Raw genomic sequence first — 21,308 nt, 5'->3', positions numbered from 1 at the left:
TTAGTGCATTCGTCTTCTGGGGAAGATGGTTGCCTCTTACGAGGCTCTCCAGTTTGGAAGGTTTCATGCTCGATCCTTTTAATTGGATCTCCTAGACAAGTGGTCGGGTTCTCACCTACATATGCACCTGAGGATACGTCTGTCGCCGAAAGCAAGGATTTCACTCCTCTGGTGGCTACAAATGCCTCGCCTTCTGGAGGGCCGCAGGTTCGGGATTCAGGACTTGATCCTTCTAACCACGGATGTAAGTCTCCGGGGCAGGGGCGCAGTCACTCAAGGGGAAACCTTCCAAGGAAGGTGGTCAAGCCTGGAATCCAGTCTTCCAATAAACATTCTGGAACTAAGAGCCATGTACAATGGTTTTCTGCAAGCGGCACATCTTCTGAAAGATCAGGCCATTCAAGTACAATCGGACAATGTGACGACAGTGGCCTACATAAACCAACAAGGCGGAACGAAGAGCAGAGCTGCAATGTAAGAATTAAAAAGAATCATCCTCTGGGCGGAAAAGCATGCAGTGGCGCTGTCAGCAATCTTCATTCCGGGAGTGGACAACTGGGAAGCGGACTTCCTCAGCAGACACGATCTCCATCCAGGAGAGTGGGGCCTCCATCCAGAGGTGGTCACGGAGGTGACAAATCTTTGGGGGGGTTCCTCAAATAGACATGATGGCCTCCCGCCTCAACAAAAAAACTTTGGAGGTATTGCTCCAGGTCGAGAGACCCGCAGGCAGTGGCGGTGGACGCCCTGGTAACTCCGTGGGTGTTCCAGTTGGTGTACGTGTTTCCACCACTTCCCCTAATTCCAAGAATTCTAAAGCTTATAAGGAGAACATGAGTTCATGCAATCCTCATTGCTCCGGACTGGCCAAGAAAGGCGTGGTACGTGGATCTTCTGGATCTACTGCTGGAAGAGTCGAGGCCTCTTCCTTTTCGGGAGGACCTGCTGCAGCAGGGGCCGTTCGCTTATCAAGACATACCGTGGCTGCGTTTGACGGCATGGAGGTTGAACACCAGATCTTAGCTCAGAAGGGCATTCCAAACAAGGTTATTCCTACCCTGATACAGGCTAGGAAAGGAGTAATGTCTAAACATTACCATCGCATTTGGAAAAAGTATGTATCCTGGTGTTAGTCCAAGAAGTTTCCTACGGTGGTGTTTCAACTGGGACGTTTCTCCTCTTCCTGCAAGCAGTTGTGGATATGGGCCTGCAGTTGGGATCCGTAAAGGTCCAGATTTCGGCCCTATCCATATTCTTCCAAAAACAGTTGGCTTCCCTCCCTGAGGTTCAGACTTTTTTGAAAGGGGTTCTGCACATCCAGCCTCCCTTTGTGTCACCTACCGCGCCCTGGGATCTTAACGTGGCGTTACAGTTCCTCCAATCAGATTGGTTCAAACCTCTACCGAAGGTTGAGGTCAAGTTTCTTACGTGGAAGGCTGTCACTTTGTTGGCCTTGGCTTCTGCTAGACGTGTGTCGGAGTTGTGGGCTTTGCCCTGTAAAAGCCCCTACTTGATCTTCCATGAAGATAGAGCTGAGCTCCAACACATCAGCAGTTCCCTACGAAGGTTGTGTCGGCATTCCTTGGATGTTGTAAGGGCTCTGAAAATCTATGTGAAGGGGACTGCTCGTCACAGAAAATCGGACTCTATGTTTGTCCTGTATGATCCCAAGAAGATTGGGTGTCCTGCTTCTAAGCAGACTATCTCTCGCTGGATCAGGTTCACTATCCAGCATGCGTATTCTACGGCAGGATTGCTGTGTCCTACATCTGTTAAGGCCCACTCTACTCGGAAGTTGGGTTCTTCCTGGGCGGCTGCCTGGGGTGTCTTGACTTTACAGCTTTGCCGAGCAGCTACTTGGTCTGGGTCGAACACGTTTGCTAAGTTCTACATGTTCGATACTGAAGTTTGGTTAATCAGTTCTGCAGGAGCCTCCACGCTCTCCCTCCCAGTTTGGGAGCTTTGGTACATCCCCATGGTACTAATGTGGACCCCAGCATCCTCTAGGATGTAAGAGAAAATAGGATTTTAATTACCTACTGGTAAATCCTTTTCTCGTAGTCCGTAGAGGATGCTGGGCGCCCGCCCAGCGCTTCGTGATCCTGCAGTGGTTACTTGGTTCAGAACTATTTAGTTCTAGGTTAAGTACTGTTTTGTTACTTGGTAAGTAATCTTGTTCAGCCGTTGCTGAGTTTTCAAGCTGGTTAGCTTGGTTTGCCTTGTATGTGTGAGCTGGTGTGAATCTCGCCACTATCTGTGTAAAATCCTTCTCTCGAAGAGGTCTGTCTCCTCGGGCACAGTTTCTAGACTGAGTCTGGTAGGAGGGGCATAGAGGGAGGTGCCAGCCCACACTCTCAAACTCTTAAAGTGTCAATGGCTCCTAGCGGACCTGTCTATACCCCATGGTACTAATGTGGACCCCAAGCATCCTCTACGGACTACGAGAAAAGGATTTACCGGTAGGTAATTAAAATCCTCTTATTACAGGCACCAGCAGCAAGCAATGTCATTAAAGCCTGTTTTGTCCCTGGTGTTAATTCCCATGAATGCTCTATTTTTAAACAAAGAGAAAACTTTCATCAAACCTCAAAGCGGCTTTCATCTGAACCAGATTAAAGGAGTCCAGCAGCATCCAGAGATTGTGTTCCGCTACTTCCTTTGCCTGCAGGAAAACACAAAATAGGTCCCATTTAAACATCAAGGTCTCTTCAGTCACTAGATCAGAAAGTAAGTGAAACGCTCCCTCAGCCGCACACCGTGGAAGCTGTGCATACTATGGGCATATCTAATGTCCAAGAGAAAGCATCTTCTGCACTCGCTGCTAATCGGTGACATCACTTACAGAAGCATTGCCTCCGTAATGTCACTGGACCCCAGTAAATACATGGGATATATTTTTATAGGCTCCTCCCACAGGATGGCTGCCCTTCAGTGTGCAAAAGATTAATATTTATATTGAATAATTATACCCACCATTGATGGGCGTCTACTTGTAGGTCATTACAGATCTCCTCTTTGTCAGTGGATGAAGACATTAACACCCCTTTATGTGACCATAAAGGTTTATATGCACTACCCTCTGTTATCAGCCATACAGGCTCACACCGGCATTTCCTAGCACTGCCTGGCACATACTGTCCTCTCTGCTATCAGCCATACAGACTCACACCGGCATTTCCTAGCACTGCCTGGCACATACTGTCCTCTCTGCTATCAGCCATACAGACTCACACCGGCATTTCCTAGCACTGCCTGGCACATACTGTCCTCTCTGCTATCAGCCATACAGACTCACACCGGCATTTCCTAGCACTGCCTGGCACATACTGTCCTCTCTGCTATCAGCCATACAGACTCACACCGGCGTTTCCTAGCACTGCCTGGCACACACTGTCCTCTCTGCTATCAGCCATACAGACTCACACCGGCATTTCCTAGCACTGCCTGGCACATACTGTCCTCTCTGCTATCAGCCATACAGACTCACACCGGCATTTCCTAGCACTGCCTGGCACATACTGTCCTCTCTGCTATCAGCCATACAGACTCACACCGGCGTTTCCTAGCACTGCCTGGCACACACTGTCCTCTCTGCTATCAGCCATACAGACTCACACCGGCATTTCCTAGCACTGCCTGGCACATACTGTCCTCTCTGCTATCAGCCATACAGACTCACACCGGCATTTCCTAGCACTGCCTGGCACATACTGTCCTCTCTGCTATCAGCCATACAGACTCACACCGGCGTTTCCTAGCACTGCCTGGCACACACTGTCCTCTCTGCTATCAGCCATACAGACTCACACCGGCATTTCCTAGCACTGCCTGGCACACACTGCACTCACTGCTATCAGCCATACAGACTCACACCGGCATTTCCTAGCACTGCCTGGCACACACTGCACTCACTGCTATCAGCCATACAGACTCACACCGGCATTTCCTAGCACTGCCTGGCACACACTGTCCTCTCTGCTATCAGCCATACAGACTCACACCGGCATTTCCTAGCACTGCCTGGCACACACTGTACTCACTGCTATCAGTCATACCGGCTCACACCGGCATTTCCTAGCACTGCCTGGCACATGGAGGCCTCGCACACGCTGAGAAAACTTGCTCCAACTGGACGATATAACTGTCAAGTCTAGGAAAACTCCATGTATATAAATATTAGTCTTTTAATCCGGTGACTATTCTCACTTTTTTTTTTTTTTTTAGATTTTATTTTTCTTAAATCTCAAAATTGTTACAAAAAATAAGATTTTACTCACCGGTAAATCTATTTCTCGTAGTCCGTAGTGAATGCTGGGAACTCCGAAAGGACCATGGGGAATAGCGGCTCCGCAGGAGACTGGGCACAACTAAAGAAAGCTTTAGGACTACCTGGTGTGCACTGGCTCCTCCCACTATGACCCTCCTCCAGACCTCAGTTAGGATACTGTGCCCGGAAGAGCTGACACAATAAGGAAGGATTTTGAATCCCGGGTAAGACTCATACCAGCCACACCAATCACACCGTATAACTCGTGATACTATACCCAGTTAACAGTATGAATAACAACTGAGCCTCACCAACAGATGGCTCAACAATAACCCTTTAGTTAACAATAACTATGTACAAGTATTGCATACAATCCACACTTGGGATGGGTGCCCAGCATCCACTACGGACTACGAGAAATAGATTTACCGGTGAGTAAAATCTTATTTTCTCTAATGTCCTAGTGGATGCTGGGAACTCCGAAAAGACCATGGGGATTATACCAAAGCTCCCAAACGGGCGGGAGAGTGCGGATGACTCTGCAGCACCGAATGAGAGAACTCAAGGTCCTCCTCAGCCAGGGTATCAAATTTGTAGAATTTTGCAAACGTGTTTGCCCCTGACCAAGTAGCAGCTCGGCAAAGTTGTAAAGCCGAGACCCCTCGGGCAGCCGCCCAAGATGAGCCCACCTTCCTTGTGGAATGGGCTTTTACTGATTTAGGATGCGGCAGTCCAGCCGCAGAATGCGCCAGCTGAATTGTGCTACAAATCCAGCGAGCAATAGTCTGCTTAGAAGCAGGAGCACCCAGTTTGTTGGGTGCATACAGGATAAATAGCGAGTCAGTTTTCCTGACTCTAGCCGTCCTGGAAACATACATTTTCAAGGCCCTGACTACGTCCAGTAACTTGGAATCCTCCAAGTCCCTAGTAGCCGCAGGCACCACAATAGGTTGGTTCAAGTGAAAAGCTGATACCACCTTAGGGAGAAACTGGGGACGAGTCCTCAATTCTGCCCTATCCATATGGAAAATCAGATAAGGACTTTTACATGACAAAGCTGCCAATTCTGATACACGCCTGGCCGAAGCCAAGGCCAATAACATGACCACTTTCCACGTGAGATATTTTAGATCCACGGTTTTAAGTGGCTCAAACCAATGTGATTTTAAGAAACTCAACACCACGTTGAGATCCCAAGGTGCCACTGGAGGCACAAACGGGGGCTGAATATGCAGCACTCCTTTTACAAACGTCTGAACTTCAGGTAGTGAAGCTAGTTCTTTCTGGAAGAAAATCGACAGAGCCGAGATCTGTACCTTAATGGAGCCTAATTTCAGGCCCATAGTCACTCCTGCTTGTAGGAAATGCAGAAATCGACCTAGGTGAAATTCCTCTGTTGGGGCCTTTTTGGCCTCACACCAAGCAACATATTTCCGCCATATGCGGTGATAATTCTTTGCAGTTACATCTTTCCTGGCTTTAATCAGCGTAGGAATGACTTCCTCCGGAATGCCCTTTTCCTTCAGGATCCGGCGTTCAACCGCCATGCCGTCAAACGCAGCCGCGGTAAGTCTTGGAACAGACAGGGCCCCTCCTGTAGAGGAGGGAACACATAAACTGACCGGTACACCCACGGTGTCACTAGAGCGTCCACAGCTATCGCCTGAGGGTCCCTTGACCTGGCGCAATATCTCTCTAGTTTTTTGTTTAGGCGGGACGCCATCATGTCCACCTGTGGCCGTTCCCATCGATTTACAATCAGCGTGAAGACTTCTGGATGAAGTCCCCACTCTCCCGGGTGGAGGTCGTGCCTGCTGAGAAAGTCTGCTTCCCAGTTGTCCACTCCCGGAATGAACACTGCTGACAGTGCTAGTACGTGATTTTCCGCCCATCGGAGAATCCTTGTGGCTTCTGCCATTGCCATCCTGCTTCTTGTGCCGCCCTGTCGATTTACATGGGCGACTGCCGTGATGTTGTCTGACTGGATCAGTACCGGCTGGTGTAGAAGCAGGGATTTTGCTTGACTTAGGGCATTGTAAATGGCCCTTAGTTCCAAAATATTTATTGGGCGATGCATCTGAAGATGCGATCCAGACCATTTGTCCAACAGGTCCCACTGAAAGATTCTGGCATGGAACCTGCCGAAAGGAATTGCTTCGTAAGAAGCCACCATCTTTCCCAGGACCCGCGTGCAGTGATGCACCGATACCTGTTTTGGTTTCAGGAGGTCTCTGACTAGAGATGAGCGGGTTCGGTTTCTCTGAAACCGAACCCGCACGAACTTCATGTTTTTTTCACGGGTCCGAGCAGACTCGGATCCTCCCGCCTTGCTCGGTTAACCCGAGCGCGCCCGAACGTCATCATGACGCTGTCGGATTCTCGCGAGACTCGGATTCTATATAAGGAGCCGCGCGTCGCCGCCATTTTCACACGTGCATTGAGATTGATAGGGAGAGGACGTGGCTGGCGTCCTCTCCATTAGAAATTAGATTAGAAGAGAGAGAGAGATTGTGCAGAGTCAGACAGAGTTTACCACAGTGACCAGTGCAGTTGTTGTTAGTTAACTTTTATTTATTTTAATATATATCCGTTCTCTGCTATATCCGTTCTCTGCCTGAAAAAAAACGATACACAGCAGCAGCCAGTCACACAGTGTGACTCAGTCTGTGTGCACTCAGCTCAGCCCAGTGTGCTGCACATCAATGTATAAAAGGCAAAGCTTATAATAATTGTGGGGGAGACTGGGGAGCACTGCAGGTTGTTATAGCAGGAGCCCCCAGGAGTACATAATATTATATTAATTTAAAATTAAACAGTGCACACTTTTGCTGCAGGAGTGCCACTGCCAGTGTGACTAGTGGTGACCAGTGCCTGACCACCAGTATAGTAGTATATTCATTGTTGTATGTATTGTATACTATCTCTTTATCAACCAGTCTATATTAGCAGCAGACACAGTACAGTGCGGTAGTTCACGGCTGTGGCTACCTCTGTGTCGGCAGTCGGAACTCGGCAGGCAGTCCGTCCATCCATAATTGTATTACAATATATACCACCTAACCGTGGTATTTTTTTTTCTTTCTTTATACCGTCATAGTGTCATACTAGTTGTTACGAGTATACTACTATCTCTTTATCAACCAGTGTACAGTGCGGTAGTTCACGGCTGTGGCTACCTCTGTGTCGGCAGTCGGCAGGCAGTCCGTCCATCCATAATTGTATTATTATTATTATAATATATACCACCTAACCGTGGTTTTTTTTCCATTCTTTATACCGTCGTCATAGTGTCATACTAGTTGTTACGAGTATACTACTATCTCTTTATCAACCAGTGTACAGTGCGGTAGTTCACGGCTGTGGCTACCTCTGTGTCGGCAGTCGGCAGGCAGTCCGTCCATCCATAATTGTATTATTATTATAATATATACCACCTAACCGTGGTTTTTTTTCCATTCTTTATACCGTCGTCATAGTGTCATACTAGTTGTTACGAGTATACTACTATCTCTTTATCAACCAGTGTACAGTGCGGTAGTTCACGGCTGTGGCTACCTCTGTGTCGGCAGTCGGCAGGCAGTCCGTCCATCCATAATTGTATTATTATTATAATATATACCACCTAACCGTGGTTTTTTTTCCATTCTTTATACCGTCGTCATAGTGTCATACTAGTTGTTACGAGTATACTACTATCTCTTTATCAACCAGTGTACAGTGCGGTAGTTCACGGCTGTGGCTACCTCTGTGTCGGCAGTCGGCAGGCAGTCCGTCCATCCATAATTGTATTATTATTATAATATATACCACCTAACCGTGGTTTTTTTTCCATTCTTTATACCGTCGTCATAGTGTCATACTAGTTGTTACGAGTATACTACTATCTCTTTATCAACCAGTGTACAGTGCGGTAGTTCACGGCTGTGGCTACCTCTGTGTCGGCAGTCGGCAGGCAGTCCGTCCATCCATAATTGTATTATTATTATAATATATACCACCTAACCGTGGTTTTTTTTCCATTCTTTATACCGTCGTCATAGTGTCATACTAGTTGTTACGAGTATACTACTATCTCTTTATCAACCAGTGTACAGTGCGGTAGTTCACGGCTGTGGCTACCTCTGTGTCGGCAGTCGGCAGGCAGTCCGTCCATCCATAATTGTATTATTATTATAATATATACCACCTAACCGTGGTTTTTTTTCCATTCTTTATACCGTCGTCATAGTGTCATACTAGTTGTTACGAGTATACTACTATCTCTTTATCAACCAGTGTACAGTGCGGTAGTTCACGGCTGTGGCTACCTCTGTGTCGGCAGTCGGCAGGCAGTCCGTCCATCCATAATTGTATTATTATTATAATATATACCACCTAACCGTGGTTTTTTTATACCACCTAACCGTGGCAGTCCGTCCATAATTGTATACTAGTAAACTATCCAATCCATCCATCTCCATTGTTTACCTGAGGTGCCTTTTAGTTCTGCCTATAAAATATGGAGAACAAAAAAGTTGAGGTTCCAAAATTAGGGAAAGATCAAGATCCACTTCCACCTCGTGCTGAAGCTGCTGCCACTAGTCATGGCCGAGACGATGAAATGCCAGCAACGTCGTCTGCCAAGGCCGATGCCCAATGTCATAGTACAGAGCATGTCAAATCCAAAACACCAAATATCAGAAAAAAAAGGACTCCAAAACCTAAAATAAAATTGTCGGAGGAGAAGCGTAAACTTGCCAATATGCCATTTACCACACGGAGTGGCAAGGAACGGCTGAGGCCCTGGCCTATGTTCATGGCTAGTGGTTCAGCTTCACATGAGGATGGAAGCACTCAGCCTCTCGCTAGAAAACTGAAAAGACTCAAGCTGGCAAAAGCACCGCAAAGAACTGTGCGTTCTTTGAAATCCCAAATCCACAAGGAGAGTCCAATTGTGTCGTTTGCGATGCCTGACCTTCCCAACACTGGACGTGAAGAGCATGCGCCTTCCACTATTTGCATGCCCCCTGCAAGTGCTGGAAGGAGCACCCGCAGTCCAGTTCCTGATAGTCAGATTGAAGATGTCAGTGTTGAAGTACACCAGGATGAGGAGGATATGGGTGTTGCTGGCGCTGGGGAGGAAATTGACCAGGAGGATTCTGATGGTGAGGTGGTTTGTTTAAGTCAGGCACCCGGGGAGACACCTGTTGTCCGTGGGAGGAATATGGCCGTTGACATGCCAGGTGAAAATACCAAAAAAATCAGCTCTTCGGTGTGGAGGTATTTCACCAGAAATGCGGACAACAGGTGTCAAGCCGTGTGTTCCCTTTGTCAAGCTGTAATAAGTAGGGGTAAGGACGTTAACCACCTCGGAACATCCTCCCTTATACGTCACCTGCAGCGCATTCATAATAAGTCAGTGACAAGTTCAAAAACTTTGGGTGACAGCGGAAGCAGTCCACTGACCAGTAAATCCCTTCCTCTTGTAACCAAGCTCACGCAAACCACCCCACCAACTCCCTCAGTGTCAATTTCCTCCTTCCCCAGGAATGCCAATAGTCCTGCAGGCCATGTCACTGGCAAGTCTGACGAGTCCTTTCCTGCCTGGGATTCCTCCGATGCATCCTTGCGTGTAACGCCTACTGCTGCTGGCGCTGCTGTTGTTGCCGCTGGGAGTCGATGGTCATCCCAGAGGGGAAGTCGTAAGCCCACTTGTACTACTTCCAGTAAGCAATTGACTGTTCAACAGTCCTTTGCGAGGAAGATGAAATATCACAGCAGTCATCCTACTGCAAAGCGGATAACTGAGTCCTTGACAACTATGTTGGTGTTAGACGTGCGTCCGGTATCCGCCGTTAGTTCACAGGGAACTAGACAATTTATTGAGGCAGTGTGCCCCCGTTACCAAATACCATCTAGGTTCCACTTCTCTAGGCAGGCGATACCGAGAATGTACACGGACGTCAGAAAAAGACTCACCAGTGTCCTAAAAAATGCAGTTGTACCCAATGTCCACTTAACCACGGACATGTGGACAAGTGGAGCAGGGCAGGGTCAGGACTATATGACTGTGACAGCCCACTGGGTAGATGTATGGACTCCCGCCGCAAGAACAGCAGCGGCGGCACCAGTAGCAGCATCTCGCAAACGCCAACTCTTTCCTAGGCAGGCTACGCTTTGTATCACCGCTTTCCAGAATACGCACACAGCTGAAAACCTCTTACGGCAACTGAGGAAGATCATCGCGGAATGGCTTACCCCAATTGGACTCTCCTGTGGATTTGTGGCATCGGACAACGCCAGCAATATTGTGTGTGCATTAAATATGGGCAAATTCCAGCACGTCCCATGTTTTGCACATACCTTGAATTTGGTGGTGCAGAATTTTTTAAAAAACGACAGGGGCGTGCAAGAGATGCTGTCGGTGGCCAGAAAAATTGCGGGACACTTTCGGCGTACAGGCACCACGTACAGAAGACTGGAGCACCACCAAAAACTACTGAACCTGCCCTGCCATCATCTGAAGCAAGAAGTGGTAACGAGGTGGAATTCAACCCTCTATATGCTTCAGAGGTTGGAGGAGCAGCAAAAGGCCATTCAAGCCTATACAATTGAGCACGATATAGGAGATGGAATGCACCTGTCTCAAGTGCAGTGGAGAATGATTTCAACGTTGTGCAAGGTTCTGATGCCCTTTGAACTTGCCACACGTGAAGTCAGTTCAGACACTGCCAGCCTGAGTCAGGTCATTCCCCTCATCAGGCTTTTGCAGAAGAAGCTGGAGGCATTGAAGAAGGAGCTAACACGGAACGATTCCGCTAGGCATGTGGGACTTGTGGATGCAGCCCTTAATTCGCTTAACAAGGATTCACGGGTGGTCAATCTGTTGAAATCAGAGCACTACATTTTGGCCACCGTGCTCGATCCTAGATTTAAAGCCTACCTTGGATCTCTCTTTCCGGCAGACACAGGTCTGCTGGGGTTGAAAGACCTGCTGGTGACAAAATTGTCAAGTCAAGCGGAACGCGACCTGTCAACATCTCCTCCTTCACATTCTCCCGCAACTGGGGGTGCGAGGAAAAGGCTCAGAATTCCGAGCCCACCCGCTGGCGGTGATGCAGGGCAGTCTGGAGCGACTGCTGATGCTGACATCTGGTCCGGACTGAAGGACCTGACAACGATTACGGACATGTCGTCTACTGTCACTGCATATGATTCTCTCAACATTGATAGAATGGTGGAGGATTATATGAGTGACCGCATCCAAGTAGGCACGTCACACAGTCCGTACTTATACTGGCAGGAAAAAGAGGCAATTTGGAGGCCCTTGCACAAACTGGCTTTATTCTACCTAAGTTGCCCTCCCACAAGTGTGTACTCCGAAAGAGTGTTTAGTGCCGCCGCTCACCTTGTCAGCAATCGGCGTACGAGGTTACATCCAGAAAATGTGGAGAAGATGATGTTCATTAAAATGAATTATAATCAATTCCTCCGCGGAGACATTGACCAGCAGCAATTGCCTCCACAAAGTACACAGGGAGCTGAGATGGTGGATTCCAGTGGGGACGAATTGATAATCTGTGAGGAGGGGGATGTACACGGTGATATATCGGAGGGTGAAGATGAGGTGGACATCTTGCCTCTGTAGAGCCAGTTTGTGCAAGGAGAGATTAATTGCTTCTTTTTTGGGGGGGGGTCCAAACCAACCCGTCATATCAGTCACAGTCGTGTGGCAGACCCTGTCACTGAAATGATGGGTTGGTTAAAGTGTGCATGTCCTGTTTTGTTTATACAACATAAGGGTGGGTGGGAGGGCCCAAGGATAATTCCATCTTGCACCTCTTTTTTCTTTTCTTTTTCTTTGCATCATGTGCTGATTGGGGAGGGTTTTTTGGAAGGGACATCCTGCGTGACACTGCAGTGCCACTCCTAGATGGGCCCGGTGTTTGTGTCGGCCACTAGGGTCGCTAATCTTACTCACACAGCTACCTCATTGCGCCTCTTTTTTTCTTTGCGTCATGTGCTGTTTGGGGAGGGTTTTTTGGAAGGGACATCCTGCGTGACACTGCAGTGCCACTCCTAGATGTGCCCGGTGTTTGTGTCGGCCACTAGGGTCGCTAATCTTACTCACACAGTCAGCTACCTCATTGCGCCTCTTTTTTTCTTTGCGTCATGTGCTGTTTGGGGAGGGTTTTTTGGAAGGGCCATCCTGCGTGACACTGCAGTGCCACTCCTAGATGGGCCCGGTGTTTGTGTCGGCCACTAGGGTCGCTAATCTTACTCACACAGCTACCTCATTGCGCCTCTTTTTTTCTTTGCGTCATGTGCTGTTTGGGGAGGGTTTTTTGGAAGGGCCATCCTGCGTGACACTGCAGTGCCACTCCTAGATGGGCCCGGTGTTTGTGTCGGCCACTAGGGTCGCTAATCTTACTCACACAGCTACCTCATTGCGCCTCTTTTTTTCTTTGCGTCATGTGCTGTTTGGGGAGGGTTTTTTGGAAGGGCCATCCTGCGTGACACTGCAGTGCCACTCCTAGATGGGCCCGGTGTTTGTGTCGGCCACTAGGGTCGCTAATCTTACTCACACAGCTACCTCATTGCGCCTCTTTTTTTCTTTGCGTCATGTGCTGTTTGGGGAGGGTTTTTTGGAAGGGACATCCTGCGTGACACTGCAGTGCCACTCCTAGATGGGCCCGGTGTTTGTGTCGGCCACTAGGGTCGCTTATCTTACTCACACAGCGACCTCGGTGCAAATTTTAGGACTAAAAATAATATTGTGAGGTGTGATGTGTTCAGAATAGGCTGAAAATGAGTGTAAATTATGTTTTTTGAGGTTAATAATACTTTGGGATCAAAATTACCCCCAAATTCTATGATTTAAGCTGTTTTTTTAGGGTTTTTTGAAAAAAACACCCGAATCCAAAACACACCCGAATCCGACAAAAATAATTCGGTGAGGTTTTGCCAAAACGCGTTCGAACCCAAAACACGGCCGCGGAACCGAACCCAAAACCAAAACACAAAACCCGAAAAATTTCAGGCGCTCATCTCTATCTCTGACTAGAGATGACAGCTACTTGGCTTTCTCCTCCGGGAGAAACACTTTTTTCTGGACTGTATCCAGAATCATACCCAGGAACAGTTCAGAATCCAACCGTGCTGGTGTAGCACCTCCTGAGATAGTGCTACTCCCACCAACAACTGCTCCTTGGACCTCGCCTTTATTAGGAGATCGTCGAAGTACGGGATAATTAAAACTCCCTTTCTTCGAAGGAGTATCATCATTTCCGCCATTACCTGGTAAACACCCTCGGTGCCGTGGAGAGTCCAAACGGCAACGTCTGGAATTGGTAATGGCAATCCTGTACCACAAATCTGAGGTACTCCTGGTGAGGATGGTAAATGGGGACATGTAGGTAAGCATCCTTGATGTCCAGGGATACCATGTAATCCCCCTCGTCCAGGCTTGCAATAACCGCCCTGAGCGATTCCATCTTGAACTTGAATTTTTTTATGTATGTGTTAAAGGATTTCAAATTTAAAATGGGTCTCACCGAACCGTCCGGTTTCGGTACCACAAACAGTGTGGAATAGTAACCCCGTCCTTGTTGAAGTAGGGGCACCTTGATTATCACCTGCTGGGAATACAGCTTGTGAATTGCCGCTAGCACCGCCTCCCTGTCTGAAGGAGTAATCGGCAAGGCAGATTTTAGGAACCGGTGGGGTGGAGACGCCTCGAATTCCAGTTTGTACCCTTGAGATACTATTTGCAGGATCCAGGGATCCACCTGTGAGCGAGCCCACTGATCGCTGAAATTTTGAGGCGGCCCCCCACCGTACCTGGCTCCGCCTGTGGAGCCCCACCGTCATGCGGCGGACTCGGAAGAAGCGGGGGAGGACTTTTGCTCCTGGGAACCTGCTGTTTGTTGCAGCCTTTTTCCCCTACCTCTGCCTCTGGACAGAAAGGACCCGCCTTTTCCACGCCTGTTTTTCTGAGTCCGAAAGGACTGTACCTGATAAAACGGCGCCTTTTTAGGCTGTGAGGGAACATGGGGTAAAAATGCTGACTTCCCAGCAGTTGCTGTGGAAACTAGGTCAGAGAGACCATCCCCAAATAACTCCTCACCCTTATAAGGCAAAACTTCCATGTGCCTTTTTGAATCTGCATCCCCTGTCCACTGGCGAGTCCATAAGCCTCTCCTAGCAGAAATGGACAATGCACTTATTTTAGATGCCAGCCGGCAGATCTCCCTCTGTGCATCTCTCACGTATAAGACTGAGTCTTTTATATGCTCTATGGTTAGCAGAATAGTGTCCCTGTCTAGGGTGTCTGACAGGGAATCTGACCACGCAGCGGCAGCACTGCACATCCATGCTGACGCAATAGCTGGTCTAAGTATAATGCCTGAGTGTGTATATACAGACTTCAGGATCGCCTCCTGCTTTCTATCAGCAGGTTCCTTGAGGGCGGCCGTATCCGGAGACGGTAGTGCCACCTTTTTAGACAAACGTGTGAGCGCTTTATCCACCCTAGGGGGTGTCTCCCAACGTGACCTATCCTCTGGCGGGAAAGGGAACGCCATTAGTAACTTCTTAGAAATTACCAATCTTTTATCAGGGAAAGCCCACGCTTCTTCACACACTTCATTTAATTCTTCTGATGGGGGAAAAACTACGGGTAGTTTTTTCTCCCCAAACATAATACCCTTTTTAGTGGTACCTGGGTTTATATCAGAAATTTGTAACACCTCTTTCATTGCTTCAATCATGCAACGAATGGCCTTAGTGGACATTAGACTAGACTCATCGTCGTCGACACTGGTGTCAGTATCCGTGTCGACATCCGCGTCTGCCATCTGAGGTAGCGGGCGTTTTAGAGCCCCCGATGGCCTTTGAGACGCCTGGACAGGCACGAGCTGAGAAGCCGGCTGTCCCGCATTTGGCATGTCGTCAAATTTTTTGTGTAAGGAGTCGACACGTGCACGCAATTCCTTCCATAAGTCCATCCACTCAGGTGTCTGCCCCGCAGGGGGTGACATCCCTTCTATAGGCATCTGCTCCGCCTCCACATCATTATCCTCATCAAACATGTCGACACAGCCGTACCGACACACCGCACACACACAGGGAATGCTCTAACAGAGGACAGGACCCACAAAAGCCCTTTGGGGAGACAGAGTGAGAGTATGCCAGCACACACCAGAGCGCTATATAATGCAGGGACTAACTGAGTTATGTCCCCTATAGCTGCTGTTATATATACTGCGCCTAAATTTAGTGCCCGCCCCTCTCTTTTTTACCCTTTTCTGTAGTGTAGACTGCAGGGGAGAGCCAGGGAGCTTCCTTCCAGCGGATCTGTGAAGGAGAAATGGCGCCAGTGTGCTGAAGGAGATAGCTCCGCCCCTTTTTCGCGGACTTTTCTCACGCTTTTTTATGGATTCTGGCAGGGGTAATTATCACATATATAGCCTCTGGGGCTATATATTGTGGTATTTTTGCCAGCCAAGGTGTTTTTATTGCTGCTCAGGGCGCCCCCCCGCTAGCGCCCTGCACCCTCAGTGACCGGAGTGTGAAGTGTGTATGAGGAGCAATGGCGCACAGCTGCAGTGCTGTGCGCTACCTTGGTGAAGACTGATGTCTTCTGCCGCCGATTTTCCGGACCTCTTCTTGCTTCTGGCTCTGTAAGGGGGACGGCGGCGCGGCTCCGGGAATGAACACCAAGGCCAGTTCCATGCGGTCGATCCCTCTGGAGCTAATGGTGTCCAGTAGCCTAAGAAGCCCAAGCTAGCTGCAAGCAGGTAGGTTCACTTCTTCTCCCCTTAGTCCCTCGCTGCAGTGAGCCTGTTGCCAGCAGGTCTCACTGTAAAATAAAAAACCTAATTATATACTTTCTTTCTAGAAGCTCAGGAGAGCCCCTAGTGTGCATCCAGCTCAGCCGGGCACAAAATCTAACTGAGGCTTGGAGGAGGGTCATAGTGGGAGGAGCCAGTGCACACCAGGTGACCTAAAAGCTTTCTTTAGTTGTGCCCAGTCTCCTGCGGAGCCGCTATTCCCCATGGTCCTTTCGGAGTTCCCAGCATCCACTAGGACGTCAGAGAAACACTAGTAGAACAGCTGCAACAGACGCAGAATATATAAGAGCGAGGTCCACACACGTTTCCAGCTATAACCCCCATTGTGTACATCTCACTGCTGTACCCTTTCCCCCTATCACACCTACTTCTTCTCTCTTCTGATATCCAGCACTGGACGTCTGGGACTCTCACATATCCTATAGCGTACGTAAGGCAGCAAGCAGGGCCCTCTTACCTCTCTCTGTCTGTTATTACCCAGTCTTGTGTTATTTCTGTTTGGTACCCAATTGTATATAAGAAATGTTAAATACAACATGTCCTGATATACAGCTTGGTAACTAGTGATGGCAGCAGCGCATCATTAGCCAGAAGGCTCTAGGACAGTACTCTGGGTAGGGATGGCCATCGGTGGGTTATCCATTGATAGTACTATTGATGGATAACCTCGATGGTGAAAAACCATCAGTAATTGATGGACACCCCCCTAATTTAGTACTAAGCGAGCCGCAGGCCAATCACGGCACTGGGGCGTGGCTTTGCAGGTGTCAGGGGGGCGGAGCTATGCTCCGTGTCCCGGCACCTAGTATAAAAAATAAAATAAAAAAATATTTGGTTATGCCATGCCATCGATGGAGGGAAACCATCTCGTCCCCATCCCCCTGCCACATCGATGGTAAAAGTATTGTACATCGACCAAAAACCATTGATGATTAGGTATTATCGATGGCCATCACTAACACCGGGTAATATACATTATATTAAACCAGACATAGGGGCAGATGTATTAACCTGGAGAAGGCATAAGGAAGTGATCAACCAGTGATATGTGCAGGGTGATAAAGGCACCAGCCAATCAGATCCTAACTGTTAATTTACATATTGGAGCTGATTGACTGGTGCCTTTATCACTGGTTTATCACTTCCTTATGCTTTCTCCAGGTTAATACATCTGCACCCAAGTGGCAAATGTATCAAAACTTGGAGAGAGATAAAGTACCAACTAATCAGCTCATAACTGTCATTTTTCAAACACAGCCTATAACATGGCAGCTAGGAGCTGATTGGTTGTTACTTTCTCTGTAAGCTTTGATACCTATGCCCTTACATATACTAGCAGTGATAAAAACAAACTGCACTATAAATATAAGTTACCTTTGTTAAGCTTGAAGACTTTACGTAGCATGCAATCCCAGCCAGCACAGCGTCAACCACCGCCGCATAGATCTGAGACAGCAAGGCACTTGAAAAGGAAAGAAAATACTAGTACAAAAGGCATGAAATGTAGGCAATATAAAAGGTTACACAAATCTCAGGTCACTCTCGCACACAGTATTAGCCGAATATCAGACTCTATAACAGACTCCACCTTTCAATTCAGGGAGTCTGAGGAAGAGTCAGTGGGTAGTCCTGTGACCGAAGAGAGCAGCGTGTGGGGGCGGAGAAGGACCTTCACAATTCAATGGGAAATACCATAGCAAAGTCCACAGCATCTGTGGCAGAAGCATAACTTATACAGCACTAGTACCGTATAAATGCAGCATAGAAAGATCAGATGGACTTCCCTGCTAAACACTGGAAAGTACCATGTGACCCTCAGTCTATGTATAGCCTGTACGCGGTTACGTGGCCGTGCGGTCAGTATACTGACGCCAAGATTCCGAAGACTGACAATGCCTCCAGCCACAATACGGGATGTCGCAGAGGTATACACACAGCCAGAATGTGACCCTCAGTCTCTGTATAAATAGGATGTAGACTAGAGGGAAACACACAGTATATAAGGAACATTCCACTCCTTATCAGTGACGCTCCAGCAGTTATCTTATTGTCAAGAGTGACATAACTAGAGGGGTACACCCGTGTTCAGGGCAGCCTGAGAGCCACTTCCAATAGTCAAACACAGACTTACAAGGGTAAGAAGTGGTATGAGCCATGTGTACAGGACAATTGTCACCTCCTTGAGCAAGGTGAAGCGGAGAGGACTGTAACAAAACCGCAGATCGGCTACACGTCTTTGTTCTAAAGCCACATGAGCGCTCCGGCTGCCAGGTAACTGCAGTATCCTGGGATCAGGGCATTGGCTGGTGCTAGACCCCAGGGCACATAAATCTACAGTCTCAGGCCAGACTTAGTGGAGCCAGAGCAGAGACCGGAGCCCATTAATCCAGCAAGGGAAGGCACCTTGCCTACTTCTGTCACTGAGGACAACAGGTACATTATGCTGATACAGGAGGTGTATGGTACAGTAATGTAATACGCAGAGTCTAGAGCATGCCTTCTAATCCCTACACCAACCACGTCTATTACTTACATGTGCTCATTTCTCTTCTGCGTCTCATTGTCAGTCCCTATAAAGGATAAAAAAAAGAAAGAAGTAAAAAACAAATATAGATATATACATATATATCCTCCACTATATAGACTTAGGACCCTACACCCCCAACATGACCGACCACTGGCCATGACCATAATACATCTATTACACCTTATACAGACATAGGACACCATACCACCAACATGACCTGACTACTGGCCATGACCATAATACATCTATTACACCCTATACAGACATAGGACACTACACCCCCAACATGACCTGACCACTGGCCATGACCATAATACATCTATTACACTCTATACAGACATAGGACACTACACCCCCAACATGACCTGACTACTTGCCATGACCATAATACATCTATTACACCCTATACAGACATAGGACACTACACCCCCAACATGACCTGACCACTGGCCATGGCCATAATACATCTATTACACCCTGTACAGACATAGGACACTACACCCCAACATGACCTGACCACTGGCCATGACCATAATACATCTATTACACCCTATACAGACATAGGACACCATACCACCAACATGACCTGACTACTGGCCATGACCATAATACATCTATTACACCCTATACAGACATAGGACACTACACCCCCAACATGACCTGACCACTGGCCATGACCATAATACATCTATTACACTCTATACAGACATAGGACACTACACCCCCAACATGACCTGACTACTTGCCATGACCATAATACATCTATTACACCCTATACAGACATAGGACACTACACCCCCAACATGACCTGACCACTGGCCATGGCCATAATACATCTATTACACCCTGTACAGACATAGGACACCATACCCCTAACATGACCTGACCACTGGCCATGACCATAATACATCTATTACACTCTATACAGACATAGGACACTACACCCCCAACATGACCTGACCACTGGCCATGACCATAATACATCTATTACACCCTATACAGACATAGGACACTACACCCCCAACATGACCTGACCACTGGCCATGGCCATAATACATCTATTACACCCTGTACAGACATAGGACACCATACCCCTAACATGACCTGACCACTGGCCATGACCATAATACATCTATTACACCCTATACAGACATAGGACACCATACCACCAACATGACCTGACTACTGGCCATGACCATAATACATCTATTACACCCTATACAGACATAGGACACTACACCCCCAACATGACCATAATACATCTATTACACTCTATACAGACATAGGACACTACACCCCCAACATGACCTGACTACTTGCCATGACCATAATACATCTATTACACCCTATACAGACATAGGACACTACACCCCCAACATGACCTGACCACTGGCCATGGCCATAATACATCTATTACACCCTGTACAGACATAGGACACTACACCCCAACATGACCTGACCACTGGCCATGACCATAATACATCTATTACACCCTATACAGACATAGGACACCATACCACCAACATGACCTGACTACTGGCCATGACCATAATACATCTATTACACCCTATACAGACATAGGACACTACACCCCCAACATGACCTGACCACTGGCCATGACCATAATACATCTATTACACTCTATACAGACATAGGACACTACACCCCCAACATGACCTGACTACTTGCCATGACCATAATACATCTATTACACCCTATACAGACATAGGACACTACACCCCCAACATGACCTGACCACTGGCCATGGCCATAATACATCTATTACACCCTGTACAGACATAGGACACCATACCCCTAACATGACCTGACCACTGGCCATGACCATAATACATCTATTACACTCTATACAGACATAGGACACTACACCCCCAACATGACCTGACCACTGGCCATGACCATAATACATCTATTACACCCTATACAGACATAGGACACTACACCCCCAACATGACCTGACCACTGGCCATGGCCATAATACATCTATTACACCCTGTACAGACATAGGACACCATACCCCTAACATGACCTGACCACTGGCCATGACCATAATACATCTATTACACCCTATACAGACATAGGACACCATACCACCAACATGACCTGACTACTGGCCATGACCATAATACATCTATTACACCCTATACAGACATAGGACACTACACCCCCAACATGACCTGACCACTGGCCATGACCATAATACATCTATTACACTCTATACAGACATAGGACACTACACCCCCAACATGACCTGACTACTTGCCATGACCATAATACATCTATTACACCCTATACAGACATAGGACACTACACCCCCAACATGACCTGACCACTGGCCATGGCCATAATACATCTATTACACCCTGTACAGACATAGGACACCATACCCCTAACATGACCTGACCACTGGCCATGACCATAATACATCTATTACACTCTATACAGACATAGGACACTACACCCCCAACATGACCTGACCACTGGCCATGACCCTAATACATCTATTACACCCTTTACAGACATAGGACACTACACCCCAACATGACCTGACCGCTGGCCATGACCATAATACATCTATTACACCCTATACAGACATAGGATACTACACCCCCAACATGACCTGACCACTGCACATGACCATAATACATCTATTACACCCTATACA

General features: G+C 47.8%; 1 protein-coding gene across 1 annotated transcript in view; it reads right to left on the bottom strand.

Annotated features, from left to right (window-relative positions):
- Positions 1-21,308, bottom strand: part of DNAAF9 (dynein axonemal assembly factor 9) — a 233,853-nt gene that overhangs the window by 148,372 nt on the left and 64,173 nt on the right. Inside the window, exons 12-14 of the mRNA XM_063925341.1 lie at positions 18,632-18,668; positions 17,473-17,560; positions 2,586-2,662 (exon numbers count right to left, since the gene is read on the bottom strand). Coding sequence (XP_063781411.1) covers positions 2,586-2,662; positions 17,473-17,560; positions 18,632-18,668 — 202 coding nt within the window. The remainder of the gene's footprint in view (positions 1-2,585; positions 2,663-17,472; positions 17,561-18,631; positions 18,669-21,308) is intronic.

The sequence above is a fragment of the Pseudophryne corroboree genome, chromosome 1 (assembly GCF_028390025.1).
Source record: "Pseudophryne corroboree isolate aPseCor3 chromosome 1, aPseCor3.hap2, whole genome shotgun sequence".
Lineage (NCBI taxonomy): Eukaryota > Metazoa > Chordata > Amphibia > Anura > Myobatrachidae > Pseudophryne > Pseudophryne corroboree.
This window is presented reverse-complemented; position numbering and strand designations above follow the sequence as displayed.